Source organism: Pezoporus wallicus, unplaced genomic scaffold (assembly GCF_028554395.1).
Source record: "Pezoporus wallicus isolate ANWC-B61680 ecotype Strahan unplaced genomic scaffold, APGP_CSIRO_Pwel_v1 contig_3017, whole genome shotgun sequence".
NCBI lineage: Eukaryota > Metazoa > Chordata > Aves > Psittaciformes > Psittacidae > Pezoporus > Pezoporus wallicus.
Window position 1 is genome coordinate 3,100,372 of NW_026638957.1, and position 24,438 is coordinate 3,124,809.

The 24,438-nt window shown below is 40.5% G+C and overlaps 1 protein-coding gene across 7 annotated transcripts in view; it reads right to left on the bottom strand.

Annotated features, from left to right (window-relative positions):
• Positions 1-7,303: 7,303 nt before the first annotated feature.
• Positions 7,304-24,438, bottom strand: part of TC2N (tandem C2 domains, nuclear) — a 34,380-nt gene continuing 17,245 nt past the window's right edge. For 3 of the 7 annotated variants that reach the window (XM_057413317.1, XM_057413315.1, XM_057413316.1), the window contains exons 2-12: positions 23,914-24,040; positions 23,036-23,266; positions 19,819-19,983; positions 16,878-16,969; positions 16,349-16,424; positions 15,158-15,258; positions 14,162-14,278; positions 12,957-13,169; positions 10,913-11,027; positions 10,241-10,440; positions 7,304-7,509 (exon numbers count right to left, since the gene is read on the bottom strand). In XM_057413317.1, coding sequence (XP_057269300.1) covers positions 7,399-7,509; positions 10,241-10,440; positions 10,913-11,027; positions 12,957-13,169; positions 14,162-14,278; positions 15,158-15,258; positions 16,349-16,424; positions 16,878-16,969; positions 19,819-19,983; positions 23,036-23,266; positions 23,914-23,980 — 1,488 coding nt within the window. In that variant the 5' untranslated portion in view covers positions 23,981-24,040 and the 3' untranslated portion in view covers positions 7,304-7,398. The remainder of the gene's footprint in view (positions 7,510-10,240; positions 10,441-10,912; positions 11,028-12,956; positions 13,170-14,161; positions 14,279-15,157; positions 15,259-16,348; positions 16,425-16,877; positions 16,970-19,818; positions 19,984-23,035; positions 23,267-23,913; positions 24,041-24,438) is intronic. The other 4 variants (XM_057413318.1, XM_057413319.1, XM_057413321.1 and 1 more) reach the window with 3 other exon arrangements.

Genomic DNA, 24,438 nt, shown 5'->3' on the forward strand with positions numbered 1-24,438 from the left:
CTGTTGAACACAAAAGGAGTTTTGCCCTAGGTTGTGAGAGACAATCACCTGTCCCTCGGTGCAACTAGGGAAAAAATCTAAATCTGCTGGGGCAGTTTTTGTGGAACATGGTGCTGATTTTAATGATGGCTTTCTCCATGCACCAGGCATGAGATCATGTACAGAGCTGTATTTACATGGTGATGTAATTTTACAGAGGAAGCTGGAAAAACAAGGAGGGTATACCATATCCAGCATGATTTATGTCAAGCTTTCCACAACTATGCAGCTTCCCGCCCATGTTGGCAGGATGAAAGTAAAAACTGGGACAAACCTGCCCCCAATTTCTAGACACACTTATGCCTTAGCTGTGAAGTCAACTCATAACTCAAAAAGCAACTTCCAATGGGCAGTTTTTAAATCAAAGAACATATGTGCTTAATTGAATGCTTAAAATTACCTTTTATTTTAAACAGATGTCCTGCCAACAAAGGAACAAACTAGGAATGTCTAATGGATTTAGCAATATGCCACTATTTATGTTGTGATCACAAAAGATTCGATACTCTAATACAATTATTTTCCAAGAAATGTTCTGTGATAATGTGGTTTACAAACTTTTACATCCACTCATCTTTTGAAGTAGAATCTTACTTTTCTCTTCCTTAAAAGAGATGCCATGCTGTGCCATTGAGATGAAAAATAAATTGAGACTTGAAAAATAAATTTGTTGGCCTTGTTTACATGCAGGATGCTAGTAGTCATAAATAAACAGAATTGTTTGATTTATCAGTGAAGTTATATACACACATTCTGGAAAATCTCATCAAGTTTAGTCTATGGCAGGCACGGACCTCTGTATGAATAACATTTAATATAAGATCATAACTGGTCTTCCAGTTCCCCTACATTCATTTTGGAGTTGATTGAAATAAAACTCGTGCAGCTTCTGAACCTTTTCTGCCTTCATCGAAACTGTTACAAGCTGGGAAGCTTGGTGAGTCACTAACAAGAAGCAACAGCAAATCTGACTATAAACCATGTGTGCCTTACATCTACAAATTAAGTGAACTGACAAAACCAGCTTTTATAACAGTATTTTCAGTAACAGTAAACTTGGATATAACAATCAAAATAGTGGCTGAACATGCATCAAAAGGATAGCACACAGCTGTCACCATTAGAAGAGTGCTGTGAGACACTTTTTTTCCATCCTTGTGCGTGTATCCTGCAGTACATAAAGTTCCTTGCTAGTTTATACTGTGGCTTGGTCTTCAAGTGGTGCATCATTTTCCTTTGTTGGAGAACTGCCTTAGCTTCAAATAAGCCAGGAGCTGATTTGGAGGAGCCAAAGTCTCACGTGTATTTATAGCGAGGTAGACTCTAAGCAGTAAAGCAAAATATTCTGCAATTAAGAGGCAAGACATCACAGCTGATTTTCAGCTGGTGTCTTAAGACATTCAAATTGAAACTTAAAACACCAGCTGAAACATCCTATTGTAAAGTCAGCTGTACCCCCAGACTGGTGGTAGGAATATGCATGTATCTTGTCTCACATTTTTTCTTCAGGACTGTTATCTAACATAACAACTGTACTGATAAGCTCTAGACCCGGTGAAGCATGAATGAAGAATGCTTTATGTGGCCGCTAGTAAGTTTGTCTAACTGATTGATTCTACTACACCACAAATTATCTTCCATCTTTCACAGTTCTGTTCAACAGTCGATGTGTATGCGCCCCAGTGTTTCCATACAGACATTTTCCACTCCCGTACATCCTCTGCAACACCTCCAATGCAAATAACCACATAACTGGATTAACTGGATTAACATTCAGTGATGGCAGCCCCTATCCTCCAAAATAGTTTTGTTTTCCAGCCCACTGTAAGCAATCCTCTGGACAAGCCCTTTACCTGGCAGGTATCCTCCAAAGCACCAAAACAGGCATTATCATGAGACTACTGTTTTGGGGGAAGATGCGTTGTTCAAAGCACAGCTTTGGTTTACTTGCAAAGTAAATGCTGATGTGATGAGTGGGTGCCTTTTGGTTCTTGAGCGGGACAGGACTCTCTCCATTCCTGGATGATGTTCCTCAATAGTGAAAGCAAAGAGAATTGCTGGTTTCCTCCCAGGATCTTGGGAGGCGGTAATTAGGACACAAGTAGGACACAGCAGTTAAAGCCAAAACATTGCAACGTAAGTGTCTTTTCATCATCATCTTGCGTCTTTCCCTCTCTACCACACTATATACAACAGGGCTGGAGTGTGCACAGAGACAGACATCCCAATGCTCTGCTGCCATGCTCTCAGTAATGCAGTGTACACTGAGTCAGCTGAGACTAGTAACGAGCAGAGCCATATTTTGTGTGGTGGGACAAATAAAGCATTTTCTACTTTCTATACCTGAAATGCAGTCAGTTTCGTCAAGATCAGTGTAGTGCTCTGGACAAATTAAGGAACAAGTCTGAGCGACAAGCAACTTACATGCTCCTATTTTGTAGGAAAAAAGCATAGTGTCTTTATCCAAATATTCTATTAAGAATTCATTAAATTCTTACATGAATGCAGACACAAATGCAGAAAACTACAAAGCCTTGGAATGAGCACAGGCTGAAGCAGTGCCTCAGACTATTCTTTTCAGAGTGCTCTGATACTCATGTGCGTCTTTCAAAGGAAGGCCTTACATATCTCCTCAGTGTGTTAGCAGTCAACTCCACTACGTGCAACATTACAGGAAATACAGTTCCTTACTTGGCACAAGCAATCTAGGAGGTTCCTCGATTGTGTGGAAGACAACCTCCTTCTGTGAGTAATAGAGGAGTGGCCCAGGAGAGGTGCCATGCTTGACCTCATGCTCACCAACAGGGAAGGGCCCGTTGGAAATGTGACTCTCCAGGGCAGCCTTGGATGCAGCAATCATGAGATGGTTGAATTCGAGATCCTCAGGACAGTGAGAAGAGCGTGCAGCAAGCTCACTGCCCTGGACTTCAAGAGAGCAGAATTTGGCCTCTTCAGGAACCTGCTTAGTAAAGTTCCATGGGATATAGCCCTAGAGGGCAGGGGGGCCCAAGACTGTTGGTTGATATTCAAGGATCACCTGCTACAAGCTCAGGAGTGTTGCATCCCAACCAGAAGGAAGTGCAGCAGGAGGGCCAGGAGACATCCTTGGATGGATAAGGAACTGCTGAGGAAAATTCAAAGGAAAAAAGAGGCTTATAGAAGGTGGAAGCAAGGACAGGAGGCCTGGGAAGAGTACAGGGATGTTGTCCAGGAAGCTAGGGACCAGGTTAGGAAAGCTAAGGCCAAATCAGAATTAAATTTGGCTAGGGATGTTAATGATAACAGGAAGGGATTCTACAGGTACATAGCAAATAAAAGACTAGGAACAATGTAGGCCCCCTACACTGGGAGAACTGGGTACCCTGGATTTGGAGAAGGCTGAGGTTCTGATTGACTTCTTTGCCTCGGTCTTCACTGGCAAAGGCTCTGACCACAGCACACAAGTCTTGGAACGCAGACGCAGGGACTGTGAGAATGAAGACCCTAGGCCCACTGTAGGAGAGGATCCAGTTCGAGACCATCTTAAGAACCTCCAAGTCCATGGGACCTGATGAAATTCATTCTTGGGTCCTGAAGGAGCTGGCAAATGAAGTTGCTAAGCCACTGGCATCATATTTGAAAAATTGGGGCAGTCAGGTGAAGTTCCCGATGACTGGAAAAAGGGAAATATAACCCCCATTTTCAAGAAGGGGAAAATGGATGACCCAGGGAACTACAGACCAGTCAGTCTCACCTCTGTGCCTGGCAAAATCTTGGAGCAGATTCTCCTGGAAGGCATGCTAAGGTACATGAAAATCAACAAGGTGGTTGGTGACAGCCAGCATGGCTTCACTGAGGGGAAATCCTGCCTGACCAATTTGGTGGCCTTCTATGATGGGGCTACAGAACTGATGGACAGGGGTAGAGCAGTTGATGTCATCTACCTGGAATTGTGTAAAGCGTACGACACTGTCCCACATGACATCCTTGTCTCTAAATTGGAGAGACATCAATTTGATGGATGGACCACTCAGTGGATAAAGAACTGGCTGGATGGCCACACACAAAGAGTTGTGGTCAATGGCTCAATGTCCAGCTGGAGACCAGTAACGAGTGGTGCCCCTCAGGGATCGGTGTTGGGACGGGTCTTGTTTAGCATCTTCATCGCTGACATGGGCAGTGGGATTGAGTGCGCCTTCAGCAAGTTTGCTGATGACACCAAGCTGTGTGGTTTGGTTGATACCCTGGAGGGAAGGAATGACATCCAGAGGGACCTTGACACGCTTGTGAGGTGGGCTGATGCCAACCTCATGAAGTTTAACCATGGCAAGTGCAAGGTCCTACACCTGGGTTGGAGCAATCCCAGGCACAGCTACAGGTTGGGCAGAGAAGAGATTCAGAGCAGCCCTGCAGAGAAGGACTTGGGGGTGTTGTTTGATGAGAAAATGAACATGAGCTGGCTTCAGTGTGCACTCGCAGCCCAGAAAGCCAACTCTATCCTGGGCTGCATCAAAAGGAGCATGACCAGCAGGTCGAAGGGGGTGATCCTGCCCCTCTACTCTGCTCTTGTGAGACCTCACCTGGAGTATTGTGTGCAGTTCTGGTGTCCTCAACATAAAAAGGACATGGAAGTGTTGGAACAAGTCCAGAGAAGGGCCACGAGGATGATCAGGGGACTGGAGCACCTCCCGTATGAAGACAGGCTGAGGAAGTTGGGGCTGTTCAGCCTGGAGAAGAGAAGGCTGCATGGAGACCTCATAGCAGCCTTCCAGTATCTGAAGGGGGCCTATAGGGATGCTGGGGAGGGACTCTTCATTAGGGACTGTAGTGATAGGACAAGGAAGGGCTAACAGGTTAAAACTTAAACAGGGGAAGTTTAGATTGGATATAAGGAAGAAGTTCTTTACTGTTAGGGTGGTGAGGCACTGGAATGGGTTGCCCAGGGAAGTTGTGAATGCTCCATCCCTGGCAGTGTTCAAGGCCAGGTTGGACAGAGCCTTGGGTGATATGGTTTAGTGTGAGGTGTCCCTGCCCATGGCAGGGGGGTTGGAACTAGATGATCTTAAGGTCCTTTCCGATCCTAACTATTCTATGATTCAATGATTTTCTCAGAGAAAAAAGGTAGGACTTGAACTTCAGTTTGAGATGCTGGTAAACATGGGTATAATTAATTGGGGGGAAAAAAAGATGGAATATTTTCTTTTCATAACTTTTATTATAAACACATAGATTAGATATTAACATAGGAAAAGAGAGATGTTTCTAGTTAGGCCTTTAAAGGTGTCCTTAAGCAGCCCAAAAAGCCGATTTTACACAGTATGCACTGAGTTGGCAATCTCTGTAGAATCAAAGCCTCCAAAGTACTGGGATATTCCCTGTCTTCTCTTTCAAGTAGAGCAGTATTCTGAATAAGGAAACAGTTTGCACTTCTGTTTACTGCAGTTCAGCCACAATGAATAATAAGATTGTCATATTCAAGTAAAGATACTCCAAGAATATCGGCTAAGTCCAGTTTCCTTTTGTTCATGTTACCCAACAGGTCAGGCCAAGCGTTGAAACTGTCTGGGAGTTAATGCTGTCAGTCAAGATCCTCTAGGCCTATTGGGAACTCGGCAAAGAGTGTCAGTAAGAGCTAGAACTGATGTTTGCTCTCTGGGTAACATGCAGAACTTTTCCAGTTTGTTTATAAAACTGGTGAAAAGCAAAATATGTAAGAACCTGGGAAAACGCTTTTGTTTGCCTGTTTTCAAAGTATTAAATTTAAAAACCAAAAATGGTCGAAGTTTTAAAAGCTATAATTATCAGCTGATAAAAGAGAAATATCAAGGAAATTCCATTTTTTCTTTACCCTTACTCAAAGTCAAAAAAGTTAAAATAAAGATGCTCTGAGCTCTTCACTTAAATACAACATGCTTTCCTGTTACAGCATTTTTTCTGCTCCTCGCTGTTCCGTTGCCTTGAAGCAGCAAGTGCTCTCACTGCCACTCTAGTCCATGTCAAATGCTTGAATGGGATTCAAGTTATAAAAAAAGCTAAAATTACTCAGTGTCTATACAAACATACATATTTGTACAGTCCAGACAGCAAACAGTAAATCTGTAAGCAGTGGATTTAATAGAATATATTTTTCAAATCCCATAGTTCCAAGTAGGGCAGAGGCCTGTGCTTTTAGATGTATATATGATCAATCATGTACATGGCATTTTCCCACCTTAAAAATAACTGTGAATAAGCCCCTGAAAATGCAGGCACTGACAGAAAAAATCATCATAGGATTTTGCAGTGAAAATATAATTTGCAATAAAAATAGGATAATTTTTTCTTGCTACACACAAGTAACAAAAATACTCCCACACGTAATTTTTCACCATCCTAGACATGTAACAAATATTTCTGCATAGTAGCCCATCTTTTAAACAAAGCCTAAGTTCCATACTGTGCTGCATTTTAATTAATATCAAAAAGCACTTATGTCAGTAAATATTTGCTTACTCCCTCGTACATGGTAGTCTGGGTTTTAACAATGTAAGCAAATGCTAGAACATTGTTGATTAGATAGGAAGTGGTTTACACATAAGAATTCTATACAAGAAATTTGTCTAAAAATACTAGCCCTGATCCAAGGGTGGTTGCCTGTTTGTATTATTCCATTGATTCCAACCAGAATTCTCCCAAACACAGCAAGTCTAGAGGGCCCTACTTGCAAAGATCACAGTCAAAGAAACTCTTTTCTTTCAATCACTCTGTTTAGAGAGAAGGATGGGAGAAAACACAAGCTGCAGGCATGTCAGGGAACTGAACAACCCTTTATCAAAGATGGAGACTAGAAAAGTCTTTGGATACTGCCTTACTGCAAAGTTCCCTTTATGCCTTTTACTGCCACAGCCTTCCCACTTGCTCCGGCACACACTACTCTGATCAAAAGGTGTCAGCACAGGTGTAGCCTGAGAGGCTCAGAGGTATGTAGGATCAAGCCGCTGACTGGACCGATTCCTGTGAACTTTGGAGCGTGCCCAAGACAAGACTGCAGATGAGGATAGAGTCAGTGACTAGTGAAGAAGATGCTGATTCAACCTGCTTCTTTCCAGGATTGGATTCCTGTGCTCTCATGGAGCCTGAAAGGGACAAAAATATATTTTTCAATGTGGATTTGTTAAAATCGAATGAGCACTTTTCCAGTTCCTAAGTTTTCCTCTTAATAATATTTAGCCAGTATTCCTCTTGGTGGAACTGAGTTTTCCCTGTTATCATGGAGGTTTGATGTATTGGAGAGCTTCCAAAGAACTTGTATAGACGATATTTTTCTTTTTATTTATACTATTTTAAACAGTGTAGGAATATCTTTGTAGAAAAATCAGTCCTGAGTTTCATCTGCAGTCTTCAAGACGGACCAATGCTGTACCACTTAACAACAACCTTTTCAGGGTTAGCAATAGTATCTCTCCACTGCTTTACTGCTTCACTGTTACTGCTATCAGAACTTATCCAGATCTGCAGAAAGAAACAAAAAGAAAAATAAAATTGAGTTTACCTGATATAACACAGAGGCCCAGAATTTATTGGCTCCAAATAAATACCATGGAAGTGTAGAATGAGATACAACATGTAGACTGTGACCAAAGAGTAAGACCAACAAATACGGTTCTCTTGCGACTAACGTATTTTGGCTGTCATCTGGGAACACAGGGAGTCTGGGTTTAAATTTAGTCTCTAAAATAGTTTAGAGAATTCACTACATGCTAACGTTTCTGTGCTTAATAAGATGTTTTAAGTCAAGCATTCCTTGCTCCACACAAATGCATGTGCTAGGGTCAAGGGCTCATGAGGGCCAGTAATGGCTCTATGCTTTCAAACTCCAGTTGGCTGCAAGCCATCTGGCATCCTCAGCTAGCTGTCCAGCATTGTCATATGCATTTAAAATTGCACACTCCAACAGTCAAGGCCAAACCTGCGTTCCACAGTTACTAGCATGCCCATACCACACATAGTCACGCAGTAGGAGTCTCTTCCTTCTCAGTATTTAGTTAATGGATAGTGGCCATTAAATGAGGAAATGAGGTACAAGGAGGACATTTTCCTCTGAACATTATCACCAGTCTCATTGCCAAAAAGAATTCTGCTTATGTAAGTAGGTATCGTTATTTACAGGACTCTTATTTCCTCGAGTCTTCCAAGAATGAGTCTTTTTAAGACTTCTCAGAAACCTTCACTATGGAGCACATTTAGCCTACACTGCTGAGGCATGAAGTCCTTAAGAAGTGAGAATAATGTCTTCCAGAATACCACAGACATGTCCACAGAGATTCAATATACATTTTGCTCATGATTAAAGACATGCCTGTAAAAGCAGGCTAATCTAAGTATTGTCTGCTTAGAACAGCATCCAATTAAACATCACTCTCTGAAGAACAAAATTAATAGATCCAGCTACATTCCTCTTTTTCCAGCTATCCAGCCAGTTGCTCAAAGTACTTTTTTCCCTGAGCCATATTTTATGTCTTCATGTGTTATGTGGCAATGTCTGCCTGCATGAGCTGAAACAACCTTTCCAAGTAACCTCTGAGGAGCAGAAGTAGCTCATTTCCTCCCCCTAAAAATAAGATCTGTGATTAAATGTAACTCATCAGATTGAGATGACCTCATATATTGCTAAGTGACTGCAAAATCATACCCAGTTATTTTTGCTCCAAGGTAGCACAACTAAGATGAACAATTCTATTTTTTTAATTTTTGTTTTTCCTATTCCAAATCCAATTCCACCAACAGGAATTGCAAAAAGATGGAACGTATGTGACATGAGGCTTCATAAAATGGAGGAACTGCACGTAACTTGCTGGCACATCACTTCTGTAGCATATCAGCATCTCCTGCAACTGCATGTCTTCAACAGGCACAAGAAACATCACCACAATGGGACACTACCCCTTTCTGTACCTGAGGATAGCACAGCCCTTCATCTGACAAGGGACATTACAGTTGGTGTCTCAAAATCAATTCTACATTATTCATTTAACCATATATTAAAATTCTGCTACTAAAACTAGCTGAGTCAGGGAAAGCACAGAGCATTAAGAAAAGCTATGTCTTGCTATACCAAGAAGAAAAAGAATTATAGAATACCAGGTTGGAAAGGACCTCAAGGATCATCTGGTCCAATCTTTCTAGGCAGAGCACAACATCAACTAGATAGCCCAACACCCTGTCCAGCCAAATCTTAGAAGTGTCCAACATTGGGGAATCCACCAGTTCCTTGGAGAGATTATTCCAGTGGCTCATTGTCTTTATTGTGAAAAATTTTCCTCTTGTGTCCAGTCAGAATCTCCCCAGCAGTAATTTTTGCCCATTACCCCCTGTCTTTTCCAGGTGACTCCTTGTAAAAAGGGAGTCTCCATCTTCTTTGCAGCCACCATTTAAATACTGGAACATGGTGATAAGGCTCCCCTGAGCCTTCTTGTCTCTAGGCTGAATGAATGCAGTTCTTTCCCCATACAGCAAGCTCAGCAAGCTTCCCAGTCCTTTGGTCATCCCTGTGGCGCTTGTCTGGTCTCTCTGCAGCCTGTCCACATCTTTTTTGTATAGCAGAGATAAAAACTGAACACAGTATTCCAGGTGTGACCTGACAAGCACTGAGTAGGGTGGGAAAGAAAGAAGGGGCAAGATGACTGTAAATTAGAACAACAAGGGGAAGAAGACAGAGAATAAAGAAACCAGACAACCAAGTTGTATGGTGGTTAAATAAATATGACCACACAAATGCTTTCAAAAGAAACAGTGCTGGTATTTTCTACCCAGGAAGGCAAACTGATTGTAGCTGTTGATAATTCCTTTCATACACAAGTGTATTGGTATGGTAAGCCAACACACTCCCTTTCTGTACAGTACAGTATAGGTTGTGCGGTTTATTTTCTTTAGAAAGCCTAGAGCCAAGGAGGAGATTGTATATCTGTCTGTATGAAAGAATCTTCCACATAGTAGTACTCCACGCAAAAATGACTCAAGGATTTCTTCTTAAAAGAAAAATCAAGTGTCAGCTCCCATTCTGATGTTAGGGCATGTTTAAGAGTCCAGTACTGTTATTTCTTGGGTTACATCCAGGAGAGTTTATTAGCATTTACTATTTTGCTATATGCCACCTTATTTAAAGTATTTTAAAACTCATACCAAGAAATCTGTGGAACTGGATTTTAATTAAAGGATATCATGCCAGTTAGCAGAAACCAACCTGTCCTAGGAAGTGTTTTCTTCTCACTGAACTTCTGCTGTAGAGCTTGATGAGAAAGCCAATTCCTTGTTCAGCTTGGCTAACTGGAAAAATCATCATTTCTCTCCACTTCACGTGGCCATTAGTGGACTTCAGAAGACGAGTCTTCTTCTTATAGATCATCCCTTCTGTAGTAAACATTCCAACTTTCACAAAGAAATCTAGCACAAAAGGGAGGGGAAAAAGGCATAGCACACAAAGGGTTACTCACAAACACATCCCAAAAGGAACCGACAAGATCTACATCTATTGTTCAGATTGCAATAAATTCCCAAAAGTCTGGCCAAAAGGACTGTTCAATAGCTTTCCTGACTAGTCACACAGAGTATGTTCACTAATATTGAATTGATTAACACAGTGTGCAAACAGCAAGTGCAGGCTAATGCTCTTATATGTCAGGATTAATACTGGGATACAAACCTTCCAAAATACATAAACACATAACTTCAAACCAAACAAAAAGTAATCAAGTAAGACATCTGTGGAAACAAGCCTTGGCAATGGAAATCTACTGCACAATATGTTAGACTGAGGTTTGTAAGGAATGTTATGAATTGCCAACCCATTTGAGCAGCAATTTACCTGTTACAAATGCTTTTAGACAGGAGGCATGAGACAGCTGATGTAACTTACTTGAAGACAGTGGTGTAGATGAAACTGGAAGGTTTTGTGCTTCCAGAATCTGTAACTGTATCCTCCTGTTTACTGCTTGAAAACAAGTTCCTACTTGAAGTTCTGCACGGCACACCTACAAGCAAAAGAATGTTGCTATAACATCTGGATTAAGTTGTTTATAAATTCAGGAAACACAGGAATTCTGTCATATGCTGGGCTCCCACAGTTATATCTGGGATTTCCTGGACAGAAATAAAAGTATGTGGTGTATACACAACCTGCAGATGCACAGTAAGTGTGTCTTGCACTTGTCGTAGCTGCAGTACATGTGCTTCACTGGTGGACTGCTTACGTGCAGCACACAGATGACCCTAGTGGGCTGCAGCCAGAGAGACTGGATAAACAGTCACCTGGGAAAGATCCCTCAATGGTAAGTGCAGACACATACAGGGGAGACCAGACATGCCATTGTAGCTCTCCTAAACCTGGGTGTGGAAGTGAGAGACCCACTATGCTCCACTAGTGCAAAAAACCTTTGCAGTACTTTTCCCAAACTTCTAAATTTTGCAACATGCAGATATAAGCAATGCTTTCTATAAATAAGAGACCCCATCACTTAGTGTTATGAATATAAAAGGGTAACTGCACGCTGTGGTGTTTCCTATGTTATGGACGCACTTGGGTTTTACATGCCTAGGTACATACACACCCCCTGCTCTCTGACTGTACTGTAAGCTCCAGCCTGAATTTTTGTATTTTATAATTTATAGTATTTTTTCTAGTTGCAAGGGTGCATTGAGGCATCTTCATTACTCTCCTGTCAGATGCTAATATACTCTGAGCACTTAAGAACAGCAGGAGAAGGCCAATGGAGACCCAGGTTTCCTGACAACCTCCATTTAAAAGGATTTTGCTGGTCCTACTTCACTTTAAGTTTTAATGGACTGCAGTGAAGCAAATGTACCAAGTAAGAGAGCAACAGGTTAGTAACAGTGAAATCAGGCTCCAGTTCATCGAAGAGACCCAAATTCTCTTTGCAGCTCAGCCACAAAACTTCTGTGTAACCCTGAGAGGAAGCCACTTATTCAACTGAGCTTTGGCTCTCTATTGGCAAGTAGAGTACTTGCTGCCTGACAGGGTAGTACAGGGGTGAATTCCAGCAGTGTCTGGAGGGCTCTTAGAAATAATGGTGAAGAAAGCCAACAGAGAGAGAGAAACCGTGAGGTGATACAGGAATTTACACTGGGATGAAGCAGTTTCTAAAAGAGCTTCCTCTTTCACTTAAGCTTATGACTTTTGAAGCAGTATGGTTATTCTTGTTGGAACTAAAAAATGTCAAGTGTAACTTACGTTAGAAATCAAGAGTGTCATTCATGTTACTCAGACACACTTTGATAAAATTTGCTTTTGAATTGCTAATTCAAGTTTAATTTGTTGCAAATACAAATGTCTAGACACAATCTGTTGAAGAAACAAACAAAATGAGGGTAGGGGGAAAGGAAATCCTGCTGTGAAAGCCACCTGCTTCTTATTATGCTAATGGAAATGAACTGCCTGAATTATTACTTCACAGCATGGAATCTGAACATGAAATATATAGCTATCTCTGCAGTTTCAAGCCACTGAAGATCTTGGCACTTTTCTTCCATAACAAAACCAGATTCCATTTGCTCTGAGCTCTTGCTGTGAGTCCTAAGGAACTTCTGATGCCTTTTTGGTCAGAAAAGGCAATTACATGGTGTACATTGCTGAACGTTTCCCCAGAATACTGCTCCCTCAAGCTGCAGGCCATGGTGTGGAAGAGCTTGCTCTAGTCTTTTCTCAGAAACAGCTGCAGTTTATGACCAGAACAGCTACAGTCTGCATTTTTTCCCCATCAGAATGCCTTTCACCAAGAACAGGGCGGGGGAGAGGAGGGATAAGGGAAAAAAAAAAACAAAAATAAAGGGTAAAAAGAAGAGAAAAAGAGACACACACACACCAATTGCATTAACATTAAATTACTACTAAATTACTTTACTTTCATTCCCAGCAACTATTTCTAGTTGACACAGCAACATACTTTTGCAGTATTGGCACTTACAGGTGCCTTGGAAGGAGGAGATATATCCAGCCAATGACTTGATTCCTCCGAGCTGAGCTCCCGCAGTGCCAAGGAGCACTCTCCAATTGTTTTTTTCCTGGGAGTCTGTGTCTGGATTTTAAATACCAGTCGGACAGCCTGCAGGCTTTGCAGTTTAATAGCAAATACAAAAGTTTCCATAAATTCTATATCCTAGAAGGAAAAACAGAGGGGTAACATCACAACCGTAAAAGTCACACTCAACTCAAATGCTAAAAACTAAGGCTTCCTCGTCCTATAGCCACTGCTCCCGGCTACTATTTTAGGTTGCTGTGGAAAGTGTGCTTTTGCAGTGGTAAGTCCCCACAGACTCACCACCTCATTGTCACACCCTGGCAGGGACAAAGCTCTCTATGATTTTTCACTACCACAATGAGTTGAGGCCATCTCTTCTGGAGCTTTACAATAACATATACACATTGTCAGAGCAAATTCCTCTGTGGCCCTTTGCTTCTGTCTCTCCTAATTTTAGTTCTTTTACCTCTGACTCACATTATGGGAGTTTTATGTTGGTTTACCTTCCACGCCCTCAATATTCACTTACTGACACTAGCAGGAGTCTTGTCCCATGCAACCAATTCTTACTGCCTTCTGTAGAAAGGAAGTATGAACTTCATCTCCTGCCCTAATGAGAGGCAGTACTGCATCTGCCTTCCCTGGGGTGAATGTGCACCTACAGGTATGCCCAGTCTTCCTCCAGTCCCCAACAACTGAGTTGCCAAGGCCAGCAGCTCATGGTTCAGTCCCCTATAAGCCTATCTGTCCTGCTGACTTGGGAGAGAAGGAGGGCAACAGTACAATGCAAGAGAGGATATATAAGGGGAGGAAGTGGAACAAAGCTTTTAATAGGATTTTGAGAAAGGGGGCTAGGAGAGGTGGGGAGAAATAACCAAAACTTAGACAACTACCACGCAAATATGGCATAGGAGTAAATGTTTGGTCCATTAAAAAAAAACAAACAACCCCCAAAACAAAAACCCCAAACAAACAAAAAAAACCCACCCAAAACAACAAACAAAGAAACAAACAAAACAAAAACAAAACAAGAAACAGAAAAAAAACAAAACATAAACCAAACACATTTACATTTCATTTTTATTTATCTGGGGAAAAGATTTCATTGTTTTTTTCCTGCCTCTACTTACAATACACCCTTCCTTGGCAGAAGATTTGAAATGCACTGGTTTGGGCAGTGTGAGAATTCCCTTGACATAGATACGAGGATGTTCCCCACAGCTAGAAGGCCAGCTTAGGTCTTTGCACTGTAACATTGAAAAAGACAGTCATTTTAGACAATGTAAGACTCTGGCCTTCAGACAACTGAGAGTCTTCTACACTGTTCTAGAACTATGCTAAATTCCTGTAATACTGACTGTAAATCAGAGCCAATGTAATGATTGCGTCACTTCAGATCTTTTCATAATTAATTTTTTACAACCAGAGGGTAAAAAATTGCTCAGTAGATTTTAATGATTTCACTATGTGGTGATTTGACAACAGATAAATCATGAAATCCCTTATGTATTATTTAGCACTTGATGTAGTTATGAGGATTTCAGACTACTCAAACTTCCACTGCCTAAAAATTATTCATAGTTCCTGGAAAATTCTAAAACAGCCAGCAAAACAATATCACATTAGCTAACAAAAAAGCCACAAGAAGTTATATGTCCTCAAAGTGTTGTTATGGTTCTGCCCTGAAGGAACTGTTAAAATCTGTTAAATGCTGCCTCCAAAATAGCTCCAATTAGCTGCCTCCAAATTTCCATAGCAGGACCAGCCTATGACCAGCTCATCTTTCTTACCTATGCTGAACAGTTCCTCACTCCACAATCAGAACACATGTATAGTAACATACAGAGTTGGATTCAACTTTTGAATCAAGTAGATTCTACTTACTGCAGCAGAACAGAGATTGCAACGGGGGGAGGAGGGGGATGTGGGTGGGAGAAGGAGAGGAAGATACTTTGAATGAAGCCAAATATTACATTAGACTGAACTTTATATCAATACTTAGAAGGAATTTTCTTTTTCTCCTAAAGTATTCCTTAATGTAACAGGGAGGCAAATTTAATAAGAATTATCACTTAGTAAAATAGATACTTGAGTAAATAACAATCAAGTTATTTATATTTTCTCACATGTGAAACTGTGATCCAGATCTGTTCTACAGAAGAAACATAACACAACTTCACATTCAGTCTTCCAAAGTCTCGTTCATCACCTGATAATGTTATAGTATCTGTGGAAGAAAGCCAATTAGTGTTTTTGAAAGTAATGCAGTATTTTAGAAGTTCAGTCCAAGAATAAGGGAACTTGTTAGTAGGTGGACTGCCTATCTTTGAAAACTTCTCTCAAAATAAGTGTGAAATACCTTAACACCTACATTTTAAGGACAAAATATCCATGAAGTCCTGTAGCCTGACCTTCTGCATAGCTAAAAGCTGTCATGTTTACCTCAGTTATAAATATTGAATTTTATAACTTGTACTTGAAAAACTTTTAGGAGGGAAAAAAAGCATATGCTTGAGACACATTTATAATCTATCACTTCCCGTAGATTGATCACTTCCACTCTTAAGGTTGTAAATTTGTCTGCTTTTTATCTTTCTTAGATTTCAGTTCTAGTTTAATAAACGTTTTACTATTGTGCTTTTCTCCAAGTCGGAAGAACTGTTTAACATCCAGTGTTTCTCTGGCATAACTGAAACTGGGTCATTGCCCCTCCAGTCTTCTTTTTGAGGAGACTGGGTGAAATTCTGTCTGCCAGCAGGGTCAGCTCCATGGGGACTTGATTAATTTTTGAGGGTTTATTTTGCAATATCTCCACTTCAGTATTTTTTCATAAATAAGCATACTAGGTTTGCATGCAATATTCTTTCCTAATTCTCAGTGTAATATGGGCATTGGATTCCAGGTTCTTCCCGCAGAAAAACAGTGATACATAAAAAAGGACTAGAACTGTGACCAAGGTGCTGCATTTGATCCTAACAGAACATCTGCAGTTTTGTATTTCACTGAGGTAGTAAATCCAGGGGTGAGTTTTTCAAAAGCATTTGAGAATTCCTCAAAGGCTCATTTGCTCAATCCCCTGATGATAGGAAAGTGCAAATCCAAAACTCTACATTTCGAATTGTGAAGTAGTCTCCAAATTGACTTGCTAATCATAATCACCTAAAAAAACCCAAACAACAAACCCAACCCCAAAAAACAAACCTCAGACAAAGAATATACCCAACCCAAACACTCTCTCCCATCAACAGCAGAGACAACTTAATGTTTCAAGTGCAAAGGGAATTATTTCATTACAAGGAAAACAAACTAAACATTACCCAGACTCCTGTTACTGCCTTGTGAATCCTTCCTGGAAGAGGTACTGCTGGGTACACTGGATAATGAATCGTATCTCTGGAGGCAAAAATAAAGTCACTCAATTCAGGGCAACAAATGTAAAAACCCAGAGAGATTCTACCATCAGACAAGACATGATAAAAAGCAAGCAACACCCAATTTCAAATAATTGTCTCATTCCTTACCGATCTCTTTATTCAGCAGCATGGAATTACTACTTTAACACACATGGAATTACTACTTTAACACCTTAACCTCCTGTCTGTCTTGGCGTGCCTAACAGACTGCTCAGGTTTCTCAACAGCCTGTTGGGCTAAAACACCAGTACTAAGAGGAGACATCAGGAAAGAGCCTCTTGAAGTTGGTCAAGACACTGAACTTTTCCCCCTTGTCTTTCCAGTGGGTAGTTCAATGGTCCTCAGTGTTTACTTTGAAAACACAATGCAACAGGAACAGATACACCAAGTAAGCTGAGTTTTCAGTATAATCTACGTTACAAGGGGAACTCACCTTCATGAAGCGATGAGGTGGGCTTCTGAGATCAAACATTGAACGACTTACATCAAATGATCCAGGCAAAGCACTGGATCTCAAATCACTAACTAAAAAGACAAAGCGAACAATACAAATCATATAAGCAATGTTGCTAGAAAAAAAAATTAAGCTTCTTAAGCATTTAAGTAGACCTATGGTAGGATTGAAAACTAGCTAAACAATACCTAAGGAGGGATGTCAGCACCTTTCCCTGCTTCCCCTTTTCAAGAGAGAATGAGCCATTAAAATATCTTAATTCCATCCTTGAAACAGTTTGAACTTACTTGGTCACACTGGTAGCACTGGTGGAATGGGAAGCCTGCCTCAAAGTTATTTCCTCAAGAGAACTGGTTGTTTTTGTAAATGCTTTAGCCAAACAGAAAGCCTTGTCTCTAAATACAGTCAGCCAGAACTGGGGCTTAGCCTCATCTCCTTTTTAAAATTTTTCCACAGTTAACATCCCAGTGCAAAAACATGCTTCCTGCTAAACTTGTCCTCATCTCCCTGGCTTTACTGATCACAGTGTCAAAGCACTGTAATCTGCACTCTTCCTAGATCTCAGACGAAGCAAGTCTTAACTCTAAGATGACAGGTACTTGTTACAGCAAAAAATCAAGATCTTTATTTTATAGAAGGATAGTTTCCTCAGCAGTTGGAGGTGGTTAAACAGAGCCTATCAGTTTTCTTTTGACCTCGAAGCAACGCAGAGCTAAAGCACGCTGTCTGCATATGTAGCACCAGTAGAAAATGAGAGCTGAACTAGTGCCACTGTTTCAGGAATCTTTGCTGACTCCAGTAATGTTCAAGAGATTTTTAAAGCCTCCCAGCTTCAAAACTGACCCATACTGAAAGCAATATGGTTTAACTTCTAGGACTGTCTGATGCAATGAATAGCTTTTTCTTGCAATGCTGCGTTACATTATTTCAGAATTAATACAATATTTCAGAAGACTTCCATTACAACTCACTGATCATAGCTTAACAGAATTAACATCACTTGTTACTGAAAATTTATTTCCCTCTCTGTTGCTATCAAAAGAAAAAAACAATTATGCTTCTTGTAGGATATGACAATAAAGAACAAATCTTTCTTTTCCCAAAGAAGAAAAAAGAGAACAAAAGATAAAGATAGTTTTGAGAACCCATAAGAGGAAAAGGAAAGTAACATAATAATTTAGATAAAATTTAATGAAGGTCTGTATGGCTGGCACAAGCTCCAAATTCTCTTCCGTGCATGACATAAAAGGGCTGAGTTGTTCATGAAGTCTAGTGTAGCAGTACCACTATAATATCATATGAAGCCTAGAAATCTTGTTTGATACAATGAGAGCAAGTAGTAGAGTCCAGCTCATTAGTTAATTTGAAATTTATTACAGTTATAGAAACTCATTCCCTATTCAGTACTCATGACTTTCACAGCTTACTGGGAAACATCCACTTGAGCCTACAGGTTACAAATCACCAAATTGCTTTAAGGACAGTACAGTCTGCTGCATCTGTTAAAGCTGCTTACTGTTTTCAGAGAACATGGGGAGAGGGCTTCACATGAAAATTCAAGAATTTCACTTCATACCTTCCAAATAAGCACATTCTGTTCTAAGCCCCACCCCACCCTCCCCAAGAATAGTATCATAGCACTTGCTGCAACAAAACAGGCTTAGAGTTTTGCTTAATTAGTCTATAGATGCACATGAAGAGAATCATGTAGGTTCTAAAAGAGTTGTCAAAAAAACTCTGGAGGAAGAAGACCTTTTAGAACTGCACTCTAGACACACTTAAGTGACATTTCTTATACTTAAGCTTACTAAGACAAAACCAGTGAAGCGTTTACTTAGCTTGAAGAAGAACATAAAAGAGATGATGAACTGAAGGAAAAATTCAAGACAGTTTATAGAACCCATTTGGCTCCCACCACAGGTGCTTACAAAGCCTAGCAAAACCATATGCGTTAAAGGTGGCTGAAATGCTAAGTGTGTTTTGTTCTCTTAAAAAGAAAATAAATGGAGTAGTCTTCTCACATAGTCTCTATGGTGATTCAGAATTATTTTTAAAACAAGCCCCAGAGATGTTTTCCCCAGCTGTAAAAGAAGCATGCTATACCATTCTAACTAAAACATCTTTTAAAATGCACATTGTTGCCAGCTTCTGATTCAATAGAGGTGTGTACATTTCTTTGCCTGCATGAGCTTTTTGAATGTGTTTGCCTTAGCAGTCACTTCAGCAAGCAACACTTAGTCATTTACTTTAATCTAAACAGTATTCATTATAGGATACATATACTAATGAACAGCACAGAAGTAAACTTTTACCTGGATAGCTAAACACTTTCTAGCTGAACTTTTACTATCTCACAGCCCTCCCCCATTCTTAAACACTTGCAATCAGAAGCAGGGACATTTCTGCACCTTCAAAAGCAAACTACAGAAAAGCTGGCATATAGCATCACTTCCCATTTTACACCTGTTCTTATAATCTAATCCTGGATGTTTTTTTGGTGCTTGTTCTTCTCTCCATATATATGCACTCCTCATGCATTCCTCCACTCAACATACTGCCTGACTTTCTTTTTCCATCTCCCTCACTCCTATTACTGGTAACTGGAATCTGCAGTACTGCATCCTGTTTGAGATCACAGGCAGCTACACTAACTTGCCTTGCCAATTTGTCTACCTTCATGTGATACATGCAAGCCTTGTTAAGCCCTCGAAAGACATAAAATAACAGTGCAGCTGGAAATCAAGCAGAACTGGCTCCACAGACTGATTCAACACCCAAGAAGCATCTATAGCATACAGACTAGTTTGAGAACTGCTATAACCGAACACGTCTTCTGTAGACTAATGGCTTTTTTTCTCTTACCAGTAAACCCTGGGAAAGACAGAAAAATAGAAAAAAATGAGGGTGCAATCCTTCTCACCTGATCCATATAATTTCCTATTATCTGATTTTGCTTGGAAGCGCCTAATCAGATCTGGCGAAACGCGCTGCTCCAAATAGAATGGGTTATACACGTCATAATGGGGCCACTGGTACACGCCGTGCAGTTCTGCTTTCCGGTCACCAAATGAGGCTCTGGCAGATTCTGCAGTGCACAAGTAAACATCAAATGCAAGAGTTCCAGACATAACACATGCTGCCTGGCTTCAAAAAGCAGGCAGATTGCCTTCAGGGCAAAGGACAAAGTATTTCAATATTATCTACTTCAGGAAAAGGAAAAAAAGAAGTAAAAGTAAAGAAAACACACATACACAGTATGTCAGATTTCCACAGTGTGCCTGCAAACACAGGAATTAAATTGGCCACAAAAAGCTATGCATACCCTGTCTTGGGGTTCCACAATAAATGCCTAACTAGTTAAAATACAGAAGGCTCCAAAACCAGACAGCAAGATAAAAAATCAACAGCAAAAGCAGGGCCATGTGTATAGAAAACCTCTGACTTATTTGGCTACCTACTCTCAGTACATTCCCACTCAGCTGATGGACCCCCAAACCTTCAGGAGGGTCTCATATGGAAAGATAATGCAACTTACGACTACAGTCTCCCTGTCATCCAATTTCCATAGAAAGTCTGTCAGTGGTAAGATCACTGGTCCAAAATGACTCAAATTGTTGGCTGAGGCATACGTAGACAGATACGAGACTGCTTGAATCCCAGCCCTTTACTCAGCCCATTACAGCACAGGTGCCCTATTTTTCTTTCTTTTATTTATAATCATTTTGGAAAAAACATACACGTCTCGATCAGCAGAACAGTAAAGAACACTGCTCTAGTGCTTCATTTTGTCTGTCTGGAGCAAAAATAAGCTGCATAGTACAGTACAGTAGAGAACAGGGATGGGGTGACCTGGACTCTGAAAAGCTCTGGCATTTGCTTCCTTCACCTTCCTGGACTTCAACCCATCTGTTAAAAAGTTCTTTACCCCATTATAAAGTGTCTTCAATTCTGGAAGTGTGTTGCACCATAAGAGGCAAACAATTATTGCTCTAAAATCCTTTCCACCAAGTGTTAGTAAAAGTAAGTAACCAAGAATAACTAAAACAGTGAGATGGAACATGAGAGATGATAAAGCATTAATTCAAGTATAATGGACTTGAGTATGATGTGAATCAGGATGAATGCTAGAAGTGAAGCCACAAAGAACTGCTACATAGCAGATGATGGAAAAGCCAGTGTTCCAGACCAGGAGCACACTTCTTCCCTGCTACCTTACTTCTGTGACAGCATGAGACATGCTGCAGTGAACACTAAAGAGGAAAGCTGCCAGAGCTTAATTGCTTTCAGGAGGGATTCCAAGAATTAACACTGAGCATGTTCAGTTTCACTACAGAAAAATGGTCAGACATGCACAGAAAATGGAGTGGAACCAAGAGCAGAACTTGGACTTTTACAGGTATTTAACAGTGGCCTAAGAGGCAAATACTCCAAATACATTTTTTTTTAATACACTTTGGCTAATATGAAGAAGGAATGACAGCTCACTTCAATGTGTTTAGTAAATCTCCCTAAAAAGTAAACTTTTCATTTTTAAACAGAACTTTAATGAAGCTTAAAAAATAAGTATTTATATTTTGAAAGAGGAATGGCAGTTGCCTACTTGACATAAGAGCCACTTTTCAAATATTTGTTCAAGAATTTAAAATATTTGCTGAAAAGAGACAATCATGAACAGTCAGGTCATCTTACTAGAAGATCTACCAGGTTTATAGCCTGAGAGCCACTCTGTTCATCCGGTCCTTCAGAAATGATGATAAAACAGAATTCCCAGTCCTGACAAACTTCTCTGTACACTATCTTGAGGATAAGGTTGGACAAAGCAAGGCAGAGCCTGAGCCCAGACCCAGTTAGAAAGGGGATTACCAGGACCATGTCCTGCATGTCTGTACCTTGTCCAAGTATGGTGGTTCTTTTAAGAACCAGCTACTGAAATAGCAGGCAAGTAGGGAGGCTAACAGAGGTCAGGCTCAGAGATGAGGAGGGCCTCACATATTCTACCTCCAGCTATTAGGTCGCCTGTCCATGTCTGGTGAGGCAGACTTCACCAAAAAAAACACTAACCAGATTAGGTACAGAATGGCCAATCTATACCAAAAAGCTCTGCTAAACTGATTAGCCTGGTTCTGGTGCCATTGTTACCAGCAGGGATGGGTGAGGAGGCAGTTTGGCAATAGGCTTGCAGGAGGAGAAAAGAAGCAACAGCAAGGACCTAGAGAAAACAGAGAAATCACACAAACACAAAGCAGTTAGGTAGTACTGTACGGGTTGTTATGCAACATGTGGCTGACTTTTTTTCAGTTACTAAGGTTTCCACCTTCAGAAAAGAAATACAACCACATGGGACTGAAAGCTTATCACAGCCTCGAAGCAAAGCAACTCTAGAGAAAACAACCATTCGTGTATGCCCCTGTGCCAGACTGATTCTAGGCATCCCCTGGCAGGATCAACAACCTAGCAATAGTGTATGACCTGAAACTCATGTTACTGTGCCATGCTCCTATTCTTTTGAAATGTCACTGTGCCTAAATTGCACGTACATCATTTTGGCAGTCTGAGCATGGGACTAACTGATAGAGGTTGAAGCATAAGATTGTCGTGAAGCAAAGAATTCCAGTAGCATGTGCAACCTTATACCACCGAGATCCATGACCCTTGGCCTTCCAAACAGCAACAAACAGAGCAGGAAATAGTAGGGGCAAAAAATTCCACCATGTAGTAGCATATGCTGTCTATTAGCAAAAATTTGAAAAGGAAGATGTGTTAGTATGTTAAAGCATATCAGTTCATTAAACATGAAAGCCAGACTACCCTCCTTCTTTACTTGAGTCATCTGTATACTAGGGATGTGCTAGGTTTTTCCTTGCTGCCAATAAACTCTCTACTAAAGCTTCTGTTTCCTTTTGAGTATGAGCACTGCTGTGCCATCCTCTCTTTCAGTTTTATTCAGGCAACATCACAGAGACTCACAGTGGGAAGACATCCTTCCCAAAACCTCTCTGGGTGTCCAGAAATAAAAGAAACAGAAGCAGGCTTCTAGAAAAGTTCTGCAAACATATGTTTTCAGTAGGGATACTCGACAACTTCTAAGGAGTAGCATAAGCTAAACAACTATTTCAGCAATGCTGTTTATATTTTACCTTGAATCCCTCCATATGAGATACTAGGAAGGTTCTTTGGTTGTACATAGGCCAATTTGAATGGAGGGACCACAAAAGGTACCTCCTGACCATCCAGGGGCAGTTTAGAAAGCAGATAATCCTCTGAACAGCCAACTTGACGCTTCACTGACACGGAAGACAATGGAGGCTTCTCTACAATAGCTGGCTTGCTTGTGGCTGCTGCTTCAGATTCTTTCACCATGGAAACTGCTAAAAATAAAACACAAGAAAACAGACAATCCACATGTGTATTAAGTTTTGAGCAATACTACGAAGAGAACTCTTATTTCACAGGATCTGCGCTTGATACCTTACTGCTAGAGTTCAGTTTTACTAGTATTCAGGACTAGCACCTGGAAAAGATACTCATCCTCATGACACTTGCACTGATCCAAATTCTTTGTTGTCCAAGCTTCTATATTTATAGCTACCTTGCTCTTAAGTGACTTCTCACAAGAGCTACACTTGTATCATAGGAGAGTTTTTCAGACATCTAAGATGTTTGCAAATCCACAGAGAGTTTAAAAAAGAAAAAGAAAAAACCAAAAACATTCACTCTTAGTGTTTGAAAGATACAAGACAATTACAACCTTGGGTAAAAAGCTAGCTTTTTTGGACAACATTCTAGGCCGCAGGAGCAGACTTCAGACGAGTGTTATTTTTCAGTTCCAATTCCAGTTCATAACGCTAACAAGCATGTGTTCCATCTCCAGATGAGGTATGGAAAGAATCTTGGATATCATAAAAGAATTCAAGCTTATCAGTTGTAACACAGTCATTTTACTAATGGGAAATCTCATAATTAATGAAGCCAGAACAGCAAAACCCTTAGTTCATGTCATTATGTCAGAACTCACGAGAATTTTTTTCTTTTTCCATGCAGAAACACCATTTATAACAGTCTTTTATACATTCTGTTGCCATTGTTTTCAGTGTTGTGATTTAGAGGAGATCACAATCAAAGATCCAGTGGAGCTATCAAACCTGAAAAACAAAATAAAATAAACCATGGCAGATGGGAATAAATGAAATCAAAATACAGTATTATCAGTTATTTAATACATGACTGCTTATTGGACACAGTCCCAGGGTCAATGAGAAAGTTACTTCAGTCCTAAAAGGATCAGAGCCATCAGATTTACTCAGATCTTAACCAAGACAAATTATGTTTTATGTAAAAGCACAGGAAAGAGATCATTTTAACATACAGCATCCAAGTACTTTCGGTGACCCACTCAGACAGGTCCCTGTCTTTTGGGAACGCTAAAATTTGTCTCATATTTCTGTGTATCACTGGGCTGTGGAGTTTGTTCAGCTTTACAGCTGTTTTGATGTGGCCTTGTCAAGTCATTTGCAAGATGTGCTTTTTATTCCATTCCCCT